We start from the raw sequence: 16,494 nt of genomic DNA, 5'->3' as shown, positions 1-16,494 counted from the left end.
TTATTATTATTATAATATAAAAGAACATTAGTCAAAGGTTTCCCCGTTATGCTGATATCAGCTAGTCAAGTACACACCTACACAGCATGTCAACAACAAAAAGCCACAGAAACAAATAAATGAATGATTGCTGGTTAGGGTCTCTGTGAGTATTTACAACGAGTATGTTGTGACGTACCTTCAAAATTACAGCGGTCCCTCGCTGTGACGCGGTTCACTTTTCGCGGCCTCGCTTCTTTCTTTTTTTTTAAGCGCATCGTGTCCTGGTCGCTGCAGACGATCTCCTCTGTGCCGTCCCTCCTGTACAGAATCGCTGCATCGATCACCGGCAGTGTGGCTCTGAAGTGCTGTTTGTTTCCCCCAACAAACACAACGTCGACGAAACGCTTTGCACCGTCAAAGGTACCTGCGGTAGCACCCAAAAGGCAGTCACACTAAAACTTGGACTTCTGATTCATTGGTTCATTAATGTTGAATTCTCTTGCAGCTGAAAACAGGGTTTGATCTTTGGTTTCATTCTATAATACTCGACTTATTTTTCTACAAAGGTTTGAACTTTGAGAGTTTAAACATGAGTATAAAGTGTGCAGTGAGGGGTTTTACAGCCTTAAAACATCTGTAATAACAGATAAAAATAAAGGTGGCTACATTGTGGATTTCACTTATCACGGGATATTTTTAGAACATAACACCGGCGATAAACGAGGGACCGCTGTATACAAATACTGAGAAATATACAATTTGAATCCTTCCTCTCTTTTGCTCTGAGGCGCGGAGGAAGAAATATCGACAAGTTGACGAACATCATCTACAGATATATTCGGTAAACGCCCGAGACACCTTGAGAAATGTAAATCATCCATTTGGTTGACTTGTTTTGGAAAACCCAAGCGTAAACAAGGCGCGAATATCACACCGGAAACGAAGCGCTCTGCAGGAGCGCCGGAAGTAGCACATGCTAAGGCGCACATAGTCTATTTGCAGCATTCAATTAAAGATCTACTTTCAGACTTTTCACCATCTGGTGGCCATTACTGGTACTGCAGGATCCAGAATGTGAGGAGCCTCTGTTCTTTCTGCCTGTTCAGATGTAGATGAGTGCCAGCAGCAGGACCGATGCCACGCTGAGGCCTCCTGCTCCAACACACAGGGCTCCTTCACCTGTCAGTGTCGTCCTGGTTTCCACGGAGATGGCCTGCACTGCAGCCCCACGTTCTCAGGTGGGTAACCAGCACATTCACAGGTTTACACACAGAGGGTTGCTGGTTCCAGAATGACTGCACATTTCAGTGAAATAAAGATGTGCTCATTTATTTGACCGTTCTGCCCCCGTTCATTGTTTTAATCCTGAAACAGGTCATCCTGGAGGAGTCTGTTTAAACACCCCAGCTATGCATTTATCACTGTAAACAGAGACACTGAGAGTGTTTTGATTTGTGTTCCAGTAAGAGGAGCTGCATGATGAGACTCATGCATGATGATGCATGGTTCTGGGCTGCAGCGGCTGATGCACAGCGGCACGTTCTCTGTCTGATCTAATTCAACATGTGACGCAATCAAGTACAGTTAGTGTTTAGGAATCAGTTTCTTGTTCCTGATTCATGTTTTCTTTCTGAAAGTGTGTGTGTTACTCAAAGAAGACAAACAGAAACGCAGCCAGCAGTCAGAGTAACACTGCTTCAGTGATTCCAGCTGTCAGCAGCTGGAGGCGCACAGCTAATTACAGCTTTACTCCTCTGCACCACAGTTTGGTCATATTTCCATCCTTTATTATGACCTGTCTTTCCTCTGAAGGCATCATTTAGTGTCCCGTGTCAAAACATGTCCGTGACTCTTAATGTCAGCAGCATCTTGTAGATGCCTCTAGTGTCGACAGCGGGGCTTTGATCGTCTCCGCCGCCATCGGGGATCCTTTGTCCCGTTGGACTGTTGGGGGCAGATGTGGCGCTGTGAGGACGGCTGTCGTGTGCGATGACACTGTTGTGGCTGGCTTGTGGTTTGTCTTTGAGGACACTCCCCGAAGACGCTGTGGGACCACAGAGATGAAGAGCCTGCTGCTTTAATCACTCAGTCTTTGTATCTGCAGCTGCCACGAAGTCTGTTCAGGAGCACGGACCTTTAAGCCACGTGTCGTTTTGTTTTTCCAAATGACCCAGTCATTAAAGTTTGATGTATGTGAAAATGACCTTTGTTTCTAATAGTGAGTCATTCCAGACTCACCGTCCATATTCAATTCAATTCAATTCAACTTTATTTATATAGCACCAAATCACAACAAATGTCGCCTCAAGGCGCTTCATAGATACAGAGAAAGCCCAACAATCATATGACCCCCTATGAGCAGCACTTTGGCGACAGTGGGAAGGAAAAACTCCCTTTTAACAGGAAGAAACCTCCGGCAGAACCAGGCTCAGGGAGGGGCGGGGCCATCTGCTGTGATTGGTTGGGGTGAGAGAAGGAAGACAGGATAAAGACATGCTGTGGAAGAGAGACAGAGGTTAATAACAGATATGATTCAATACAGAGAGGTCTATTAACACATAGTGAGTGAGAAAGGTGACTGGAAAGGAAAAACTCAATGGATCATGGGAATCCCCCGGCAGCCTACGTCTATTGCAGCATAACTAAGGGAGGATTCAGGGTCACCTGGTCCAGCCCTAACTATATGCTTTAGCAAAAAGGAAAGTTTGAAGCCTAATCTTAAAAGTAGAGATAGTGTCTGTCTCCCGAATCCAAACTGGAAGCTGGTTCCACAGAAGAGGGGCCTGAAAACTGAAGGCTCTCCCTCCCATTCTACTTTTAAATACTCTAGGAACAACAAGTAGGCCTGCAGAGCGGGAGCGAAGTGCTCTAATAGGGTGATATGGTACTACAAGGTCATTAAGATAAGATGGGGCCTGATTATTTACGACCTTGTATGTGAGGAGCAGGATTTTGAATTCAATTCTGGATTTAACAGGAAGCCAATGAAGAGAAGCCAAAACAGGAGAAATATGCTCTCTCTTTCTAGTCCCTGTCAGGACTCTTGCTGCAGCATTTTGGATTAGCTGAAGGCTTTTCAGTGAGTTTTTTGGACATCCTGATAATAATGAATTGCAGTAGTCCAGCCTGGAAGTAATAAATGCAATAGAAACAAATGCACCCTGATCAGGACTCCATACGTCTTCCTCCTGATTCAATGCTAACACTGCATTAACATTTCTGTTGATGTTGGACCTGACCTCCGCCTTTGATACTGTGGACCATCATATTCTGCTAGATAGGCTGAGACACTGGGTGGGTATATCAGGGGCTGCTTTGGACTGGTTTGAATCCTATTTGCATGAACGATCCTTTTCTGTGGCTACCTGTAAGTACAGTTCCTCTTCTACTTTTCTTGCTTATGGTGTGCCACAAGGTTCAGTTTTGGGGCCTTTATTGTTCTTGCTGTATTTACTTCCTCTTCAACACTTATTGAGCACTTTTAAGGACATTTCGTATCACTGCTATGCAGATGATATTCAGTTATATATCTTCTTTAAGCCCCACGACGTTTCCAAGCTACAGATTTTGCACAAGTGCATAGACTCCATTAGATGTTGGATGGCTGGAAACTTTCTTCAACTAAATGAGGAGAAGACTGAAGTTCTTGTTTGTGCTCCTAAAAATGTTGTACCTAGTGTTATGGAAAACTTGGGTCCACTTGCTACATTTGCAAAACCGTCTATCAGGAGCCTTGGTGTTACTATTGACTCAGCTCTGACTTTGGATGCTCATGTAAAATCTTTGGTTCGCTCCTGTTTTTATCACTTGAGAAACATTGCTAAGCTGAGTCCCGTTGTATCGAGCTCCGAATTAGAAATTGTCATTCATGCATTTGTTTCATCTCGTCTGGACTATTGTAATTCTTTGTTTACTTGTTTATGTAAAGCCTCTTTGGAGCGTCTGCAAGTCGTTCAGAACGCTGCTGCAAAGCTTCTGACCAAGTCCTCCAAGTCCTCCCATGTCACACCCCTGCTGATTCAGCTGCGCTGGCTCCCCGTTAAATTCAGAATCCAGTTTAAGGTTTTGACCTTGACTTTCAGGGCTCTGCATGGACAAGCAACAACATATATCAGTGAACTTTTACATCCATACATTCCCAGAAGGTCCCTGAGGTCATGTGACCAGGGCTTGCTTGCTGTCCAACACACGAGGCTGAAAACAAAAGGCGACAAAGCTTTTGTGGCTGTGGCCCCCAGACTGTGGAACTGTCTCCCTTTGAGCCTGAGATCTGTGGACTCAGTGGTCGCTTTTAAAAAACAGCTAAAAACTCATCTTTTTAAACTTGCTTTTGGTTGATTTTTATTTTTAGGTTTTAGCTTCTGTGAAGCACTTTGTGATTTTTATCTTGAAAGGTGCTATATAAATAAAGTTTTACTTACTTACTTTACTTACTGCAGCATCAGTTTCAGTTCCTGATCACCTGCTGAACACAGTTTTTAGGCCTCACGTCTCTTTTTTAGCCTCCAGTTTCATCAGACTTCTACAGACACCGTGTCACGTCGTTGGCTTTGGGAATCACGCTGTTGGTGCAAAAATAATTTGTATGGAGTTTTTCAACATGCTGCTTTTAACAAAGATACACTTTAAAATGTGTTCTTAGGTTGTCTGTTATGTGCTGACTGGTTCGTCCCTTTAGTAAACAGCTCCCTTTGTCACGGTCCGGGGTCATTTGACCAGCGTTCTTTGTTTCCTTGCGTTTCTGTATCATCTTAAGTTCATTTGTTGTTCTTGGAGTTATTCTCAGTCCTAAGTTGTTCAGTTTAGTTCACTGGGTTTCCCCCTCGTGTCATGTCTGTGCTCCTCGTGCATTTCCTGTTTTATAGTGAAGGTCTGTGTCTTATGTCAGTGTATTTTGCGTCCCCATCGTCATGTCTTACTCCCAGCTGTGTCCTCCTTCTGTGTCTCATTCCCTCGTTGTCCCTCTGTGTATTTAAGCCTCGTGTCTGTCTCTGTTAGTTGCTGGTTCGTCTGTGTATCGCCTCCTGTTGGACTTTTCAGGTTTCTAGTCTCAGGGTTTTGTTCCTCTGTGTTATTGTTTTGTAGCTGCTTTGTTTAGTTTAGTTCCCTGCGATGCTTTTGTTTGTGCTTCACCTGAAAATAAAACTCATTCATTTACTCAGTTGCTTGCACTTGGGTCCACACTTCTCATCTCCTGACGGTCTGCCTCGCAGATCTTGACCCTTTCATGCTTTAGTGATTCAGAGGTGATGTGGTTTCAGTAACAAACACATAACAAATTATCTGAAAAGTTTTCTGGTTCATGGATGAAAGCAGCCAGTGTCCAAAGAAAGGCCTGGGAGGTACTGCAGAAGTCTGACTGCTTGGATGCTAAATAGAAAGAAAGGGGCGGGGCCAGTGATGTCAATAACAGATCAAGAGCAGGTGTAACTTGACAGGAGCTGGAGCCTCATGTTTTCTGTGGATGTGTTATACTGACTGCTAATGTCATCAGATGCTACCACTGTGTGACTGTAAACATCTGACTCTCTAAAGACACGGGTACGTCTCCGTGGGCGTGACGATCACTCTGTGAACGCGTTCTTGTGTGTCCTCAGAGCGTGAGAAGACCCGGTGTGAGCAGCAGAGAGAGAGCGCCGTAGCCGACTCTGACGTTCCCTTCTCATTCCGTCCTCGTCCTGTCGGTCAGTACGTTCCCCGGTGTGACGAGCACGGCGCTTACGAGCCCACGCAGTGCCACCAAAGCATCGGGCAGTGCTGGTGTGTGGACGCCAACGGGCAGGAGATCGCCAACACCCGCACAGGACCTCACAGTAGCCCTCCTCTTTGTGAGTCTCTGTTTCTGCTTATTGATGTTGTGCTATCGGGAAACAAACATTTTGTCGTGTCATTCTATCGATATATTAAACTTTTTACTCATATGAGGTTCGTTTCAATTTAAATATGATTTATTTTCTGCCTGAAGCTGCACATGATGAATGTACTGTCGAATGTTATATAACTGAAAACCCTCTGCTGATCATTTCCTGATAACATTTACATTTACAATAATTGATTACACAGCAGTGGAGAGTAGACGTTATCACAGTAGATGTCTTTCTGAAAGCGCTGTAACTAAGTTTAAGAATATAATCCACCCACTGTTATCATCTTCAATGCCCTGTACCAACACAGAGCAGAGCAGCTATCTGAACGCTACTCCAACAGAGGTCGATTATCTTGTTAATAATTTCACCTCCTCACTACGTACGACTCTGGATACTGTAGCTCCAGTGAAAACTAAGGTCTCTAATCAGAAGTACCTGACCCCGTGGTATAATTCTCAAACACGTACCCTAAAGCAGATGACTCATAATCTGGAGAGGAAATGGCGTGTCACAAATTTAGAGGATCATCATTTAGCCTGGAGAAATAGTTTGTTGCTTTATAAGAAAGCCCTCCGCAAAGCCAGAACAGCTTACTACTCATCACTGATTGAAGAAAATAAGAACAACCCCAGGTTTCTCTTCAGCTCTGTAGCCAGGCTGCAATGTTCCCTCTAAGCTGCACACTGCTGGCACGTCTCTGCGCACAAAAAAAAAATCTAACCTGAATTGAAATTAAAATAAATACGTTAACAATTCTGTTCTGCAGTGTGAGTCAGTGACTGGCTGCTCCCGTATGGGATCAGAACGATGCCACCTTATCCCACAGTCCAGCCAATGATGTGATTCACATTCGTATATACGCAGCTGATCAACGTGGCTGACAGGCTATCACAACATCCTTATGTGCGACACCGGTGTTTTAGCAAAGCAGCTGATGTGGAGTGAAGTTAATGACAACGTGTACAACCATTGGAGATGTGAGCAGGACAGACGGAACAACTGACGGACAAAGTGTGGACTTTATACCAGTTTTTAAATTGTGTTGATCGGCCACGTAAAACCAGAGTTATGATAAAATATCTGCAATGTTTGTTTTTCTTCCTGAATACTGTCGTTGTTTATATTTACTGCAGGAAGAACCGGTAAAAACTAAGAAATATACCCACAATACTACTTGGTAATAATAACTTCATACATTAAACTCATAGCACTGCACTGCAAACAGCTGGGAGTCAGTGCTGTGTGGGACCTGTAATACAGGGGAAGTGGCACAAACAAACAAACAGGTTGGTCCATCTTTACAAGGCTCCTCCCAGTTGTTCATGATGGCGTACACAGCTGAGCAGAGGAACTAAAGCCGAACTACAAAAACATCAAAGGGAAAAGGGACAACAACAGCTGCACACCACACACAGTTAAATAAATAAAAATAAAATACACAATAAAAACATCCATTTGATTAAAGCACTGAAAATAATGATAGATAAGATAACCTTTATTAGTCACACAGGTGGGAAATTTGATTTTGATACAGCAAAAGTGCAAAGTTATGTAGCAGAAATTAGAAGACACTGGAATAGAATCAAATAAAAATACTATATACAGTAGAGTAAAATAGAATAATATATACAATAGAATACAAATAGATCTAGTCCATCTAGATCTGGATCACTTCATCCGTTCAAACTTGTGGCCACACGAAAATCATACCCACTCACACCAGAGTGACCCCACCCGACACACCCACTGCCTTAATAGAAAAATAAATGGCAGCGTTCAAATATCTAAATACCCAAAAGATGAAATCAGTCTGTGATTAGAAACATAATCACAGCATACCATGGCCATATATATATATATATATATATATATATGTAGTTTAATATGTGCAGAGTCCAGCTGGTGTATGCGTGTAATATGATGCTGTACATGTACCTTTATATAAGCCTGGATGTGTCAGACAGGTGATGTTTTAGAGAGGCCAGTATCGTCTTGGTGAAGGTTGTAGGCTAGTTGTTACATGTCTACACAAAGCGCACTGCCAGCATGACTCTTCTCCTACACAGGCATCGATCAGGCAGTTACTCCCGCTCCGATCGGTCCCACGCCGCGGCCCGATGTCCAGCCCATCGCTCCTGGAGCATACCTGCTGTTCGCTCAAAGCGGGAAGATCGAACATGTGCCGCTCGATGGATACATCATGAAGAAGGAGGAGGCCAAGCCTCTGCTGCACGTCCCTGTAAGAACAATGGCGCTGCTGCTGCTGACAGCCTCCACAGATACTGCTGCAGTCCTGCTGCCTGAGATGTTTTAGTGTCAGGTCTTTACCTTACAGTGTAAAACACCCTGAGACAGCTGCTGCTGTGATCTGGTGCTGAATTGAATGTGTTGTGGCCATAATGATATTCTTCAGAGAGATGCCACTTGGTTTAATTATCTACGATTGGTACCATAGTGACATCACTATGCTCTCTGTCTCTAGACTCGGACGAGGGTCTTTTGAAAAGATCAAAATCAAACCAGATGTCTGTAAGACCCTGAATGTGTTCTTGGATTATGATTTTTGTGTTTATGGCATTCAGTCCTCACACATTCACGTTGTTCTTTAGCTGTTTTCAGAGCTCTTCGTCTCTGTCATGAAGTCTATAAATCATCTGGCACATCTGCATTAATGTGTTGCAGCTGAACACACAGCTGTCTGTTAAAATAATGAAAAGTTGATCTTTTTCTTCCTTCACGACCAGGATCGCGTGGTGATCGCTGTGGCCTACGACTGTGTGGAGAAGATGGTTTACTGGACCGACATCACTGGACCAGCTATCAGCAAGGCCAGCCTCACTGGAGGAGACGTCGTTCCAGTTGTTACTAAAGGTACAGCAGGTGTCGTGACTGAGCAGAAGCACCTTGATATGTGGCTCCACTTTGTGCTGAACCTGGAGCTTGTGTGGTTTCTTTGTTTGAGTACTCGGGTGCAGGAGAAGTTCTACCCAGGACTTCTTTGTTCTAGCAGTGGATGGTTTCATTTCAGCTGCTGTCACAAGAGCTAAACTATATTCTCAAAACCAAAGATCAAACTGTCCCAGTATTAGGGATTGAACATCCGACTCCGGGAACCTTCTGGTAGATCCCGTGGATGCTTCTTCAAAAATCTTTTGAAAAGGCTCGTCAGTATTTTTCCGGTGTTCCTGAGCAGCTTGTGTGGCCACAGGAATGTTCCTGGTCTGTACTTCTTACCTGTAAACTAGTGACTTGTAGTTTAAGTCGTTTTTTTCGATGTTCCTGCCACGCCCCTGATGAAGTTGAGCTCTTCATCCTTTGGCAGTTAAGTGCAGTGGTGCCATCAGTCCCTGTGTTCAGTGTTAAGCATGTCTGCTCCTCCTCAGAGCTGCAGAGTCCTGAAGGCATCGCCATTGACCACGTGGCCCGCCTTCTGTTCTGGACTGACTCCACGCGAGACACCATAGAGGTCTCAAAGCTGGACGGCAGCCACCGGAGAGTCCTTTTTGACACTGACCTGGTGAACCCTCGACCCATCGTCACCAACCCAGCATACGGGTAATAGTATTTGTATTGGTGTTAGCAGTAACACTATGTAATCGTATAACGAGGAGTAGCACTGACCCTATGTGTACTACAGCTTTTGGTTGCTTCCTTTAGAAGGTTCCCACAGCCTCTATCATCCTCCTCATCCTCCCAGCATCTTCCTCTGTCACCCCAACCCTCTGCGTCCTTCACTACACCCATGAATCAGCATCCTTTGTCCAATATATCCATCACTATATGCCATATATTCTAATTACTAGCAATAACTTCAGGACTCTTGGTGAAACTAATGCGCTTGAGTCTGCTAGTAGTGAAATTAATATCAGAGCAGAAGTTGCATCATGAACCCAGCAGTAGCAGTTTCTTGTAACTGGTTTTTGTGATGTTGGTCTCAGGCGGCTGTACTGGGCAGACTGGAATAGAGACGGGCCTAAAATTGAGATGTCCAACATGGATGGGACTGAGCGAGTTGTCCTGGTCAAAGACAATCTAGCACTTCCCAACGGTCTCACCTTTGACTATGAAAACCAACAGCTGTGCTGGGCAGATGCAGGTAGGAAAAAGCCTTCCTCACATCCATACACAGCACTCAGAGCTCCTACTGGTAATGTGTTCCTGGATTACTTATCCCAATGACTCTGCAGGGACTCGGAACGTGGAGTGTATGGATCCTCACCGCCAACTGAGGCGGAATATCGTCGAAGGGATCCAGTATCCGTTTGGCCTGGTTTCCTTTGGAAGAAACCTGTATTACACTGACTGGAGGAGGTACCAACTAAGACGTTTACTTTGCATTTTTCTTTATTTAGAGCTCTGCTGATCTAAATCCAGAAAGTCCTGGCTCAAAACTGTCAAATGGTACATGGAGTCTTATATCTGGTCTTTAAGTGATGACATATGAACCCTGCCTTTTATGTTCCAAACACCAAAAAAGTCCAAGAAAAGGCCGTGGGTGGCAACGGGAGGTTTGTTTTAGAACGCACGTCTGACTCCATTGTTTAAAAATCATATGTCGTTTATTTCGTGGAAAATTATAAACAAAAATCAACCAAATAACTTCTTAAAACTTAAAATTAAACGAAAGTTTACTTAATTTGCTTTAACAACTTCAAAAGTGGTCAAAAAATCCTTTTCTAACCCTCCCGTCTTCCCATCAGACATCTGGCAAACAAAAAACCATCTTTACCACACCCCCCCAGGGTGCTCTTAATCCCCTGATTAATGGGAGGGTCCATAAGCCAATAAACCAATCACTTTCCAAAAACGTTTCCAATAAAATGAATTACAAATTTCCATAACAAAACTAGGTCAGCATATTCTTACAACTTTAAAGAAAAAACAAAAATGAATACAAATTGCGTTTTATAAACATTCAACAAAAATGGCCACAACACCCTGCTTCCGGGTCCAAACTGCTCTGAGTGTATTAAGGCTGTTGTGTTTTTAACATGTTTTAATGTTTTGTATCTTGTTCTATTTAATCTGAACAAGCCAGATTAAATAGTGTTTAGTGATCACTAAAACAGTCAGTGATCGCTGTCGGCCTCTCTCGGTTTTTATTATTGTTCATTTTAAAGCTCAGTTTTTAAACTTCCGATGTAACTACAGCCCAGCACATTCAGCAGTATATGAATGACTAACCTGTGTTGTGGATGGATTATCTCAGTAGTTCTCCTGACTGAAGTTTGGTCCGTTTACAGCATCCTGCATGTTAAACTTCATAGTTACACCTGGTAAAGCAGCAACGTTGATCATTTTATTAAAGATGAAAGAATTTAGACAGTTTGTGACGCTCAGTGATGTCGCAGTGTTCGTTTGACTTTGGGACCTGGAGCGGAGTTTGGACCTGGAAGTGGCTAATGACGTCAGCCTTAAAGACCAGATAGCACTTTCCTACTCTCAGAGAACTCAAAACATTTTATACAACATGCCTCGTTCACCTATTTACACAAGCCCTTTTTCCTATGCAAGTGCTTTGTATCTTACATCCACTACATTGTGACTAATGGCAGTGTTAATGTGACATATCTGACACATGTGGCCTCTGAGATATTTAAAAGGTTGTGGGTGTTTTACAGGGAGGCCGTGGTGGCTGTGGATCGTCACTTGGGGAAAGAGACAGAAGAGTTTCTGCCACAGAAACGCTCTCGCCTGTACGGCATCACCACAACAGCAACACAGTGTCCACAGGGTATGACTTCTATCAGCAGTGACTGAAACCAGAGAGACAAATGTAGGGACTAAGGACGATGAGAAATTGTAGAGTACAGTCTGTGGGAGGAAGGTTTACAAAGGTCTTTTAAAAAGGGGAAAAGCTAATCTGAGCTTAGCTTAGCATGGATACTGAGAGTAGGGGAAAAAGGTTGGTTTCGTTTGGTTGTTACTAGTTTTTAATAGTTTTTTTACATTAATAAATATTGCCAGAGGTAATAAAACCGTCAGGAAATAAGGGAACCAGTGTTGATTTTCCCATGTTGTCTTTTTGTAAGCAGAGAAGTTTCCCGTTCGTTGGAACTTTGTGGGCTGAGAGTTTCGAGCTCTGTGGAGTTTCTTTCACAGCAGTTTAATGCAGTGGGAATAGTGGGAATAATTGATTCCAGATTCCATAGCATGTGAAGCATGGGAATTTCAGGCTGACATGACCTCAGAGAAGCCAGCTGTGGATATGGAGACTGGCTCAGAGCCCAGAACTGTACAACAGGCCACGATGAGAAACTGCTTCACCTGCTGGTTTCTGTGCAACACAAACAGATGCTGAAGTGTTCAGGCACTTCCTGAGGCTGCAGATCCTCTAATCATATAGTCATGTTTATACACTCGTCCCGCCAGCTGGCCCTTCTGTTAACAGACATGAGAACTCTGAGGTATTTTCACTATTGGCTGTTTCAGTCCACATGAAAACATTATGGGTTCTTCCCAGTATAAAAGATGGGCACGCTAACTCTGATGTGAAATCTTTATTTCAAACACGTACGTAACGCAGATCTCTTTTTGCTACTGCTGGCCTTCACACACAAACTCGATGAAAGAGCAGCCAATCAGAACTCTACCCCTGCTCTGTTGCCCATTACTGTTTTTACACTGTTGTGCTGCTCTAAGGCTCTCTTTGCATTTAGTTTGAGAACACATGTGAATACATCCATCCATCCACCCATCTTCCTCCGCTTTATCCGAGGCCGGGTCGCGGGGGCAGCAGCCTAAGCAAAGAGGCCCAGACCTCCCTCTCCCCAGCCACCTCCTCCAGCTTATCCGGAGGAACACCAAGGCGTTCCCAGGCCAGCCGAGAGATATAATCTCTCCAGCGTGTCCTGGGTCTGCCCCGGGGCCTCCTCCCGGTGGGACATGCCTGGAACACCTCACCCAGGAGGCGCCCAGGGGGCGTCCTTGTCAGATGCCCAAACCACCTCAGCTGGCTCCTTTCGATGTGGAGCAGCAGCGGCTCTACTCTGAGCCCCTCCCGGGTGGCCGAACTTCTCACCCTATCTCTAAGGGAGAGGCCAGCCACCCTTCGGAGGAAGCTCATTTCTGCCGCTTGTATCCGCGATCTCGTTCTTTCGGTCACTACCCACAGCTCGTGGCCATAGGTGAGAGTAGGGAAGTAGATCGACCGGTAAATTGAGAGCTTCGCTTTTACACTCAGCTCCCTCTTCACCACGACGGACCGGTGCAGCGTCTGCATTACTGCAGCTGCAGCCCCAATCCGTCTGTCGATCTCCGGCTCCCTTCTCCCATCACTCGCAAACAAGATCCCGAGATACTTGAACTCCTCCACTTGGGGCAGGAACTCATCCCCAACCCGGAGTGGGCACTCCACCCTTTTCCGGCTGAGAACCATGGCCTCAGATTTGGAGGTGCTGATCGTTATTCCCGCTGCTTCACACTCGGCTGCAAACCGCTCCAGTACGAGCTGGAGGCCCTCACCCGATGAAGCCAACAGAACCACATCATCCGCAAAAATCAGAGATGAGATTCTGAGGCCACCAAAGTGAAAGCCCTCCGCCACTTGGCTGCGCCTAGAAATCCTGTCCATAAAAATTATGAACAGAACCGGTGACAAAGGGCAGCCCTGGCGGAGCCCATCACCCACCGGGAACGAGTCCGACTTATTGCCGGCAATGCGAACCAAGCTCTTGCAACGGTTGTATAGGGATCGAATGGCCCGTAGCAATGGGCCAGACACCCCATACTCCCGCAACACCTCCCACAGGACACCCCGAGGGACACGGTCGAATGCCTTCTCCAAGTCCACAAAACACATGTAGACTGGTTGGGCAAACTCCCATGCACCCTCAAGTATCCTTGAGAGGATAAAGAGCTGGTCCAGTGTTCCGCGACCAGGACGAAAGCCGCATTGTTCCTCCTGCATCAGAGGTTCGACTAGCGGACGAACTCTCCTTTCCAGCACCCTGGCATAGACTTTCCCGGGGAGGCTGAGGAGTGTGATCCCCCTGTAGTTGGAACACACCCTCCGGTCCCCCTTCTTAAAGATGGGGACCACCACCCTGGTCTGCCAATCCACGGGTACTGCCCCTGATCTCCACGCAACATTGCAGAGGCGTGTCAACCAGGACAGCCCTACAACGTCCAGAGCCTTCATGAACTCGGGGCGGACCTCATCAACACCAGGGGCTCTGCCACCAAGGAGTTGTTTAACTGCCTCAGTGACCTCGCCCCCGGAAATTGGCGGGTCATTCCCCTGGGGATTACCACCACAGCAGGCACCAACCACCTTGCGGCCACAGCTCAATGCAGCAGCTTCGGCAATGGAGACACTGAACATGGTCCATTTGGACTCAATGTCCCCAGTCTCCCTCGGAATGCTGTTGAAGCTCTGCCGGAGGTGTGCGTTGAAGATCTCGCGGACTGGGGCCTCTGCTAGTCGTTCCCAGCACACCCTCACTACGCGTTTAGGTGCACCGGGTCTGTCCAGCGTCCTCCCCCGCCACCTGATCCAACTCACCACCAGGTGGTGATCAGTTGACAGCTCAGCCCCTCTCTTTACCTGAGTGTCCAGAACATATGGTTGCAGGTCTGGTGATACGATTACAAAATCGATCATCAACCTACGGCCTAGAGCGTCCTGGTGCCACGTGCACTTATGGACACTCTTATGTGGCCAAACTGTGATTAGCACAGAAGTCCAATAACAAAGCACCGCTCGGGTTCAGATCAGCCCCATGGACTAAGGTCCGGCCACCAGACGCTCGCCCTCGGGCACCCTCCCTGGGCCTGGCTCCAGGGCGGGGCCCCGGTAACCCTATCCGGGGCAGGGTAAACTGTTCCCTCGATGTTCTATTCATAAGGGTCTTCTAATGTGAATACAATGTAACTAAAATGACATTTGACAGTAACAGTGGTGCACATGGGTGACATCATCAGTCCTCTGCCACCATGGCCTTTCAGACTTCCTGTCCTGTCAAAGTAAAAGCCTTTCTGTAAAGACCTTTGTGACATTGTTGCATTGTCTTCCCTTCGATGCTTTAGTGTATAACTACTGCGCTGACAACGGCGGATGTTCTCACCTGTGCCTGCCACGGCTTGGAGGGCTCTCCTGTCGCTGCCCGGACACGACCGACGGTCAGTGCGAGGAGAAGGTCCTGTGAGCTGAAGACGACGTGACGATTTCAACTTTTCTTACTTGAACTTTAACATTTCTGTAGTCATTTTAGAGTCTTATGAGATTTTGAAAGCTGTTCAAACCTCACTGTGTCTGTCCTCACTGGTTCTCACATCTGCTGATTGTTGCAGTCCAAAGTGAAAAACACAGATTTACCTGATTGGGTGATGAATATGTGACAAGGTACCGTTGTTTATAGTTTATATTGTGTACTTTCAGCCTGCTCATTGCTTTCTGATAGATGCTCTAAAAGGTTTTTGTGTCAGATATTCTTCTGGAGTTAGTGACCACAGTGCCTCCGAGTTTTGTGAACAGTGTTTTCCTGCTTTGACGGGTTTTTTAGACGTTGATGTCTCAGGTTTGACTCCTGGATTTTCACACTAGTGAGTTAGTGTTTCTGCTTCATTTACAGGAAACAAATGGAATAACTGTTAGTTTCATGCAGCATTTCTTCAGTTCAACCAACATGACATGATTATATAGCTCAGCAACCCTACATGATGAAATGTGACTTTTCGGCAGGACTAACATACTCAGTGATTTTAAAGTCTGCAGGTCTCTAACAGGGAGCCTGTGACAAACATTTATTCTGTTTGTTCTAAACCACGCAGTGTATTTTTATATGAATGTAAATATTTACCCACTATGCCAACAGTATTCTTGTTTAAATGGTGCTGATGTAAGCCTGAGATCTACCTGATGATGGTGATTGCTGTGACGGTGTGGGAAACAGTGCTCCCGTTGAACTCCACCTCCAGTCTCTGCTCCATTTTTCAGTGATGATTAAAGATAAACAACTGGTGTAACTGAAGTTCTCGCTTATTTGAAGCCATTTTCCTCAGGAACGGAAGACCTAACAACCAACATGTTCATCAAACCATTTAATCAAATCACAATCAGGATTTTTTTTTCTCTGAAACTGGATAAATTCAGGACATTCAGCTGAATTTCCATGTTTAGGATGTGGTCCATGTAATGTCTAAATACAGTGTAAAACTTTATTGGCATAGATTGTTATTTCATTTGAATATTACCATCCACAGACCTGGTGTGACATGCTATCGTAGCAGTATCTCCAGTATGAAACAAAAAAACCCAAACTGTACTGTGTGTACAATAAAGTACAATAAAGTGTTTTATTGCTATCTTTGTATTGAACAGTAGACTGGTGACCTGGTACACTCCTCTCCAGGATGAACCCCTCTGTAAATAAATGTGTGGGACAGCCTCCTTTCACTTGATCAGTGTTGCATAAATAAGAGCCACTCCAAGTGCAGTGGTCCGTCGCTATAACGCAGTTCACCTTTCGCAGACTCGCTGTTTTGCGGATTTTTTTGCATGCTTTTTTTGTTTTATTTTTATTTTTTAACAGCGCATTGTGTTCTGCGTCCTGATTGGCTGTAGACGATTGTCAATCTCGTGCCGTGTCTCCTGTACAGTACAGAGTGTGTTCAGATTGTCACATTTACATAAATCTTCGATCCC

General features: G+C 45.2%; 1 protein-coding gene across 1 annotated transcript in view; it reads left to right on the top strand.

The window, feature by feature from the left end:
• The window catches only part of nid1b (nidogen 1b), a 44,004-nt gene extending 27,859 nt beyond the window's left edge, over positions 1-16,145 (top strand). Inside the window, exons 12-20 of the mRNA XM_087845890.1 lie at positions 1,089-1,220; positions 5,580-5,810; positions 7,916-8,088; positions 8,594-8,720; positions 9,233-9,404; positions 9,788-9,945; positions 10,037-10,160; positions 11,471-11,583; positions 14,877-16,145. Of these exons, the coding sequence (XP_087702016.1) occupies positions 1,089-1,220; positions 5,580-5,810; positions 7,916-8,088; positions 8,594-8,720; positions 9,233-9,404; positions 9,788-9,945; positions 10,037-10,160; positions 11,471-11,583; positions 14,877-14,995 (1,349 nt within the window). The 3' untranslated portion in view covers positions 14,996-16,145. The remainder of the gene's footprint in view (positions 1-1,088; positions 1,221-5,579; positions 5,811-7,915; positions 8,089-8,593; positions 8,721-9,232; positions 9,405-9,787; positions 9,946-10,036; positions 10,161-11,470; positions 11,584-14,876) is intronic.
• Positions 16,146-16,494: the final 349 nt, after the last annotated feature.

This window comes from Neolamprologus brichardi, chromosome 9, assembly GCF_056152115.1.
Source record: "Neolamprologus brichardi isolate AB-2024 chromosome 9, ASM5615211v1, whole genome shotgun sequence".
Lineage (NCBI taxonomy): Eukaryota > Metazoa > Chordata > Actinopteri > Cichliformes > Cichlidae > Neolamprologus > Neolamprologus brichardi.
This window is presented reverse-complemented; position numbering and strand designations above follow the sequence as displayed.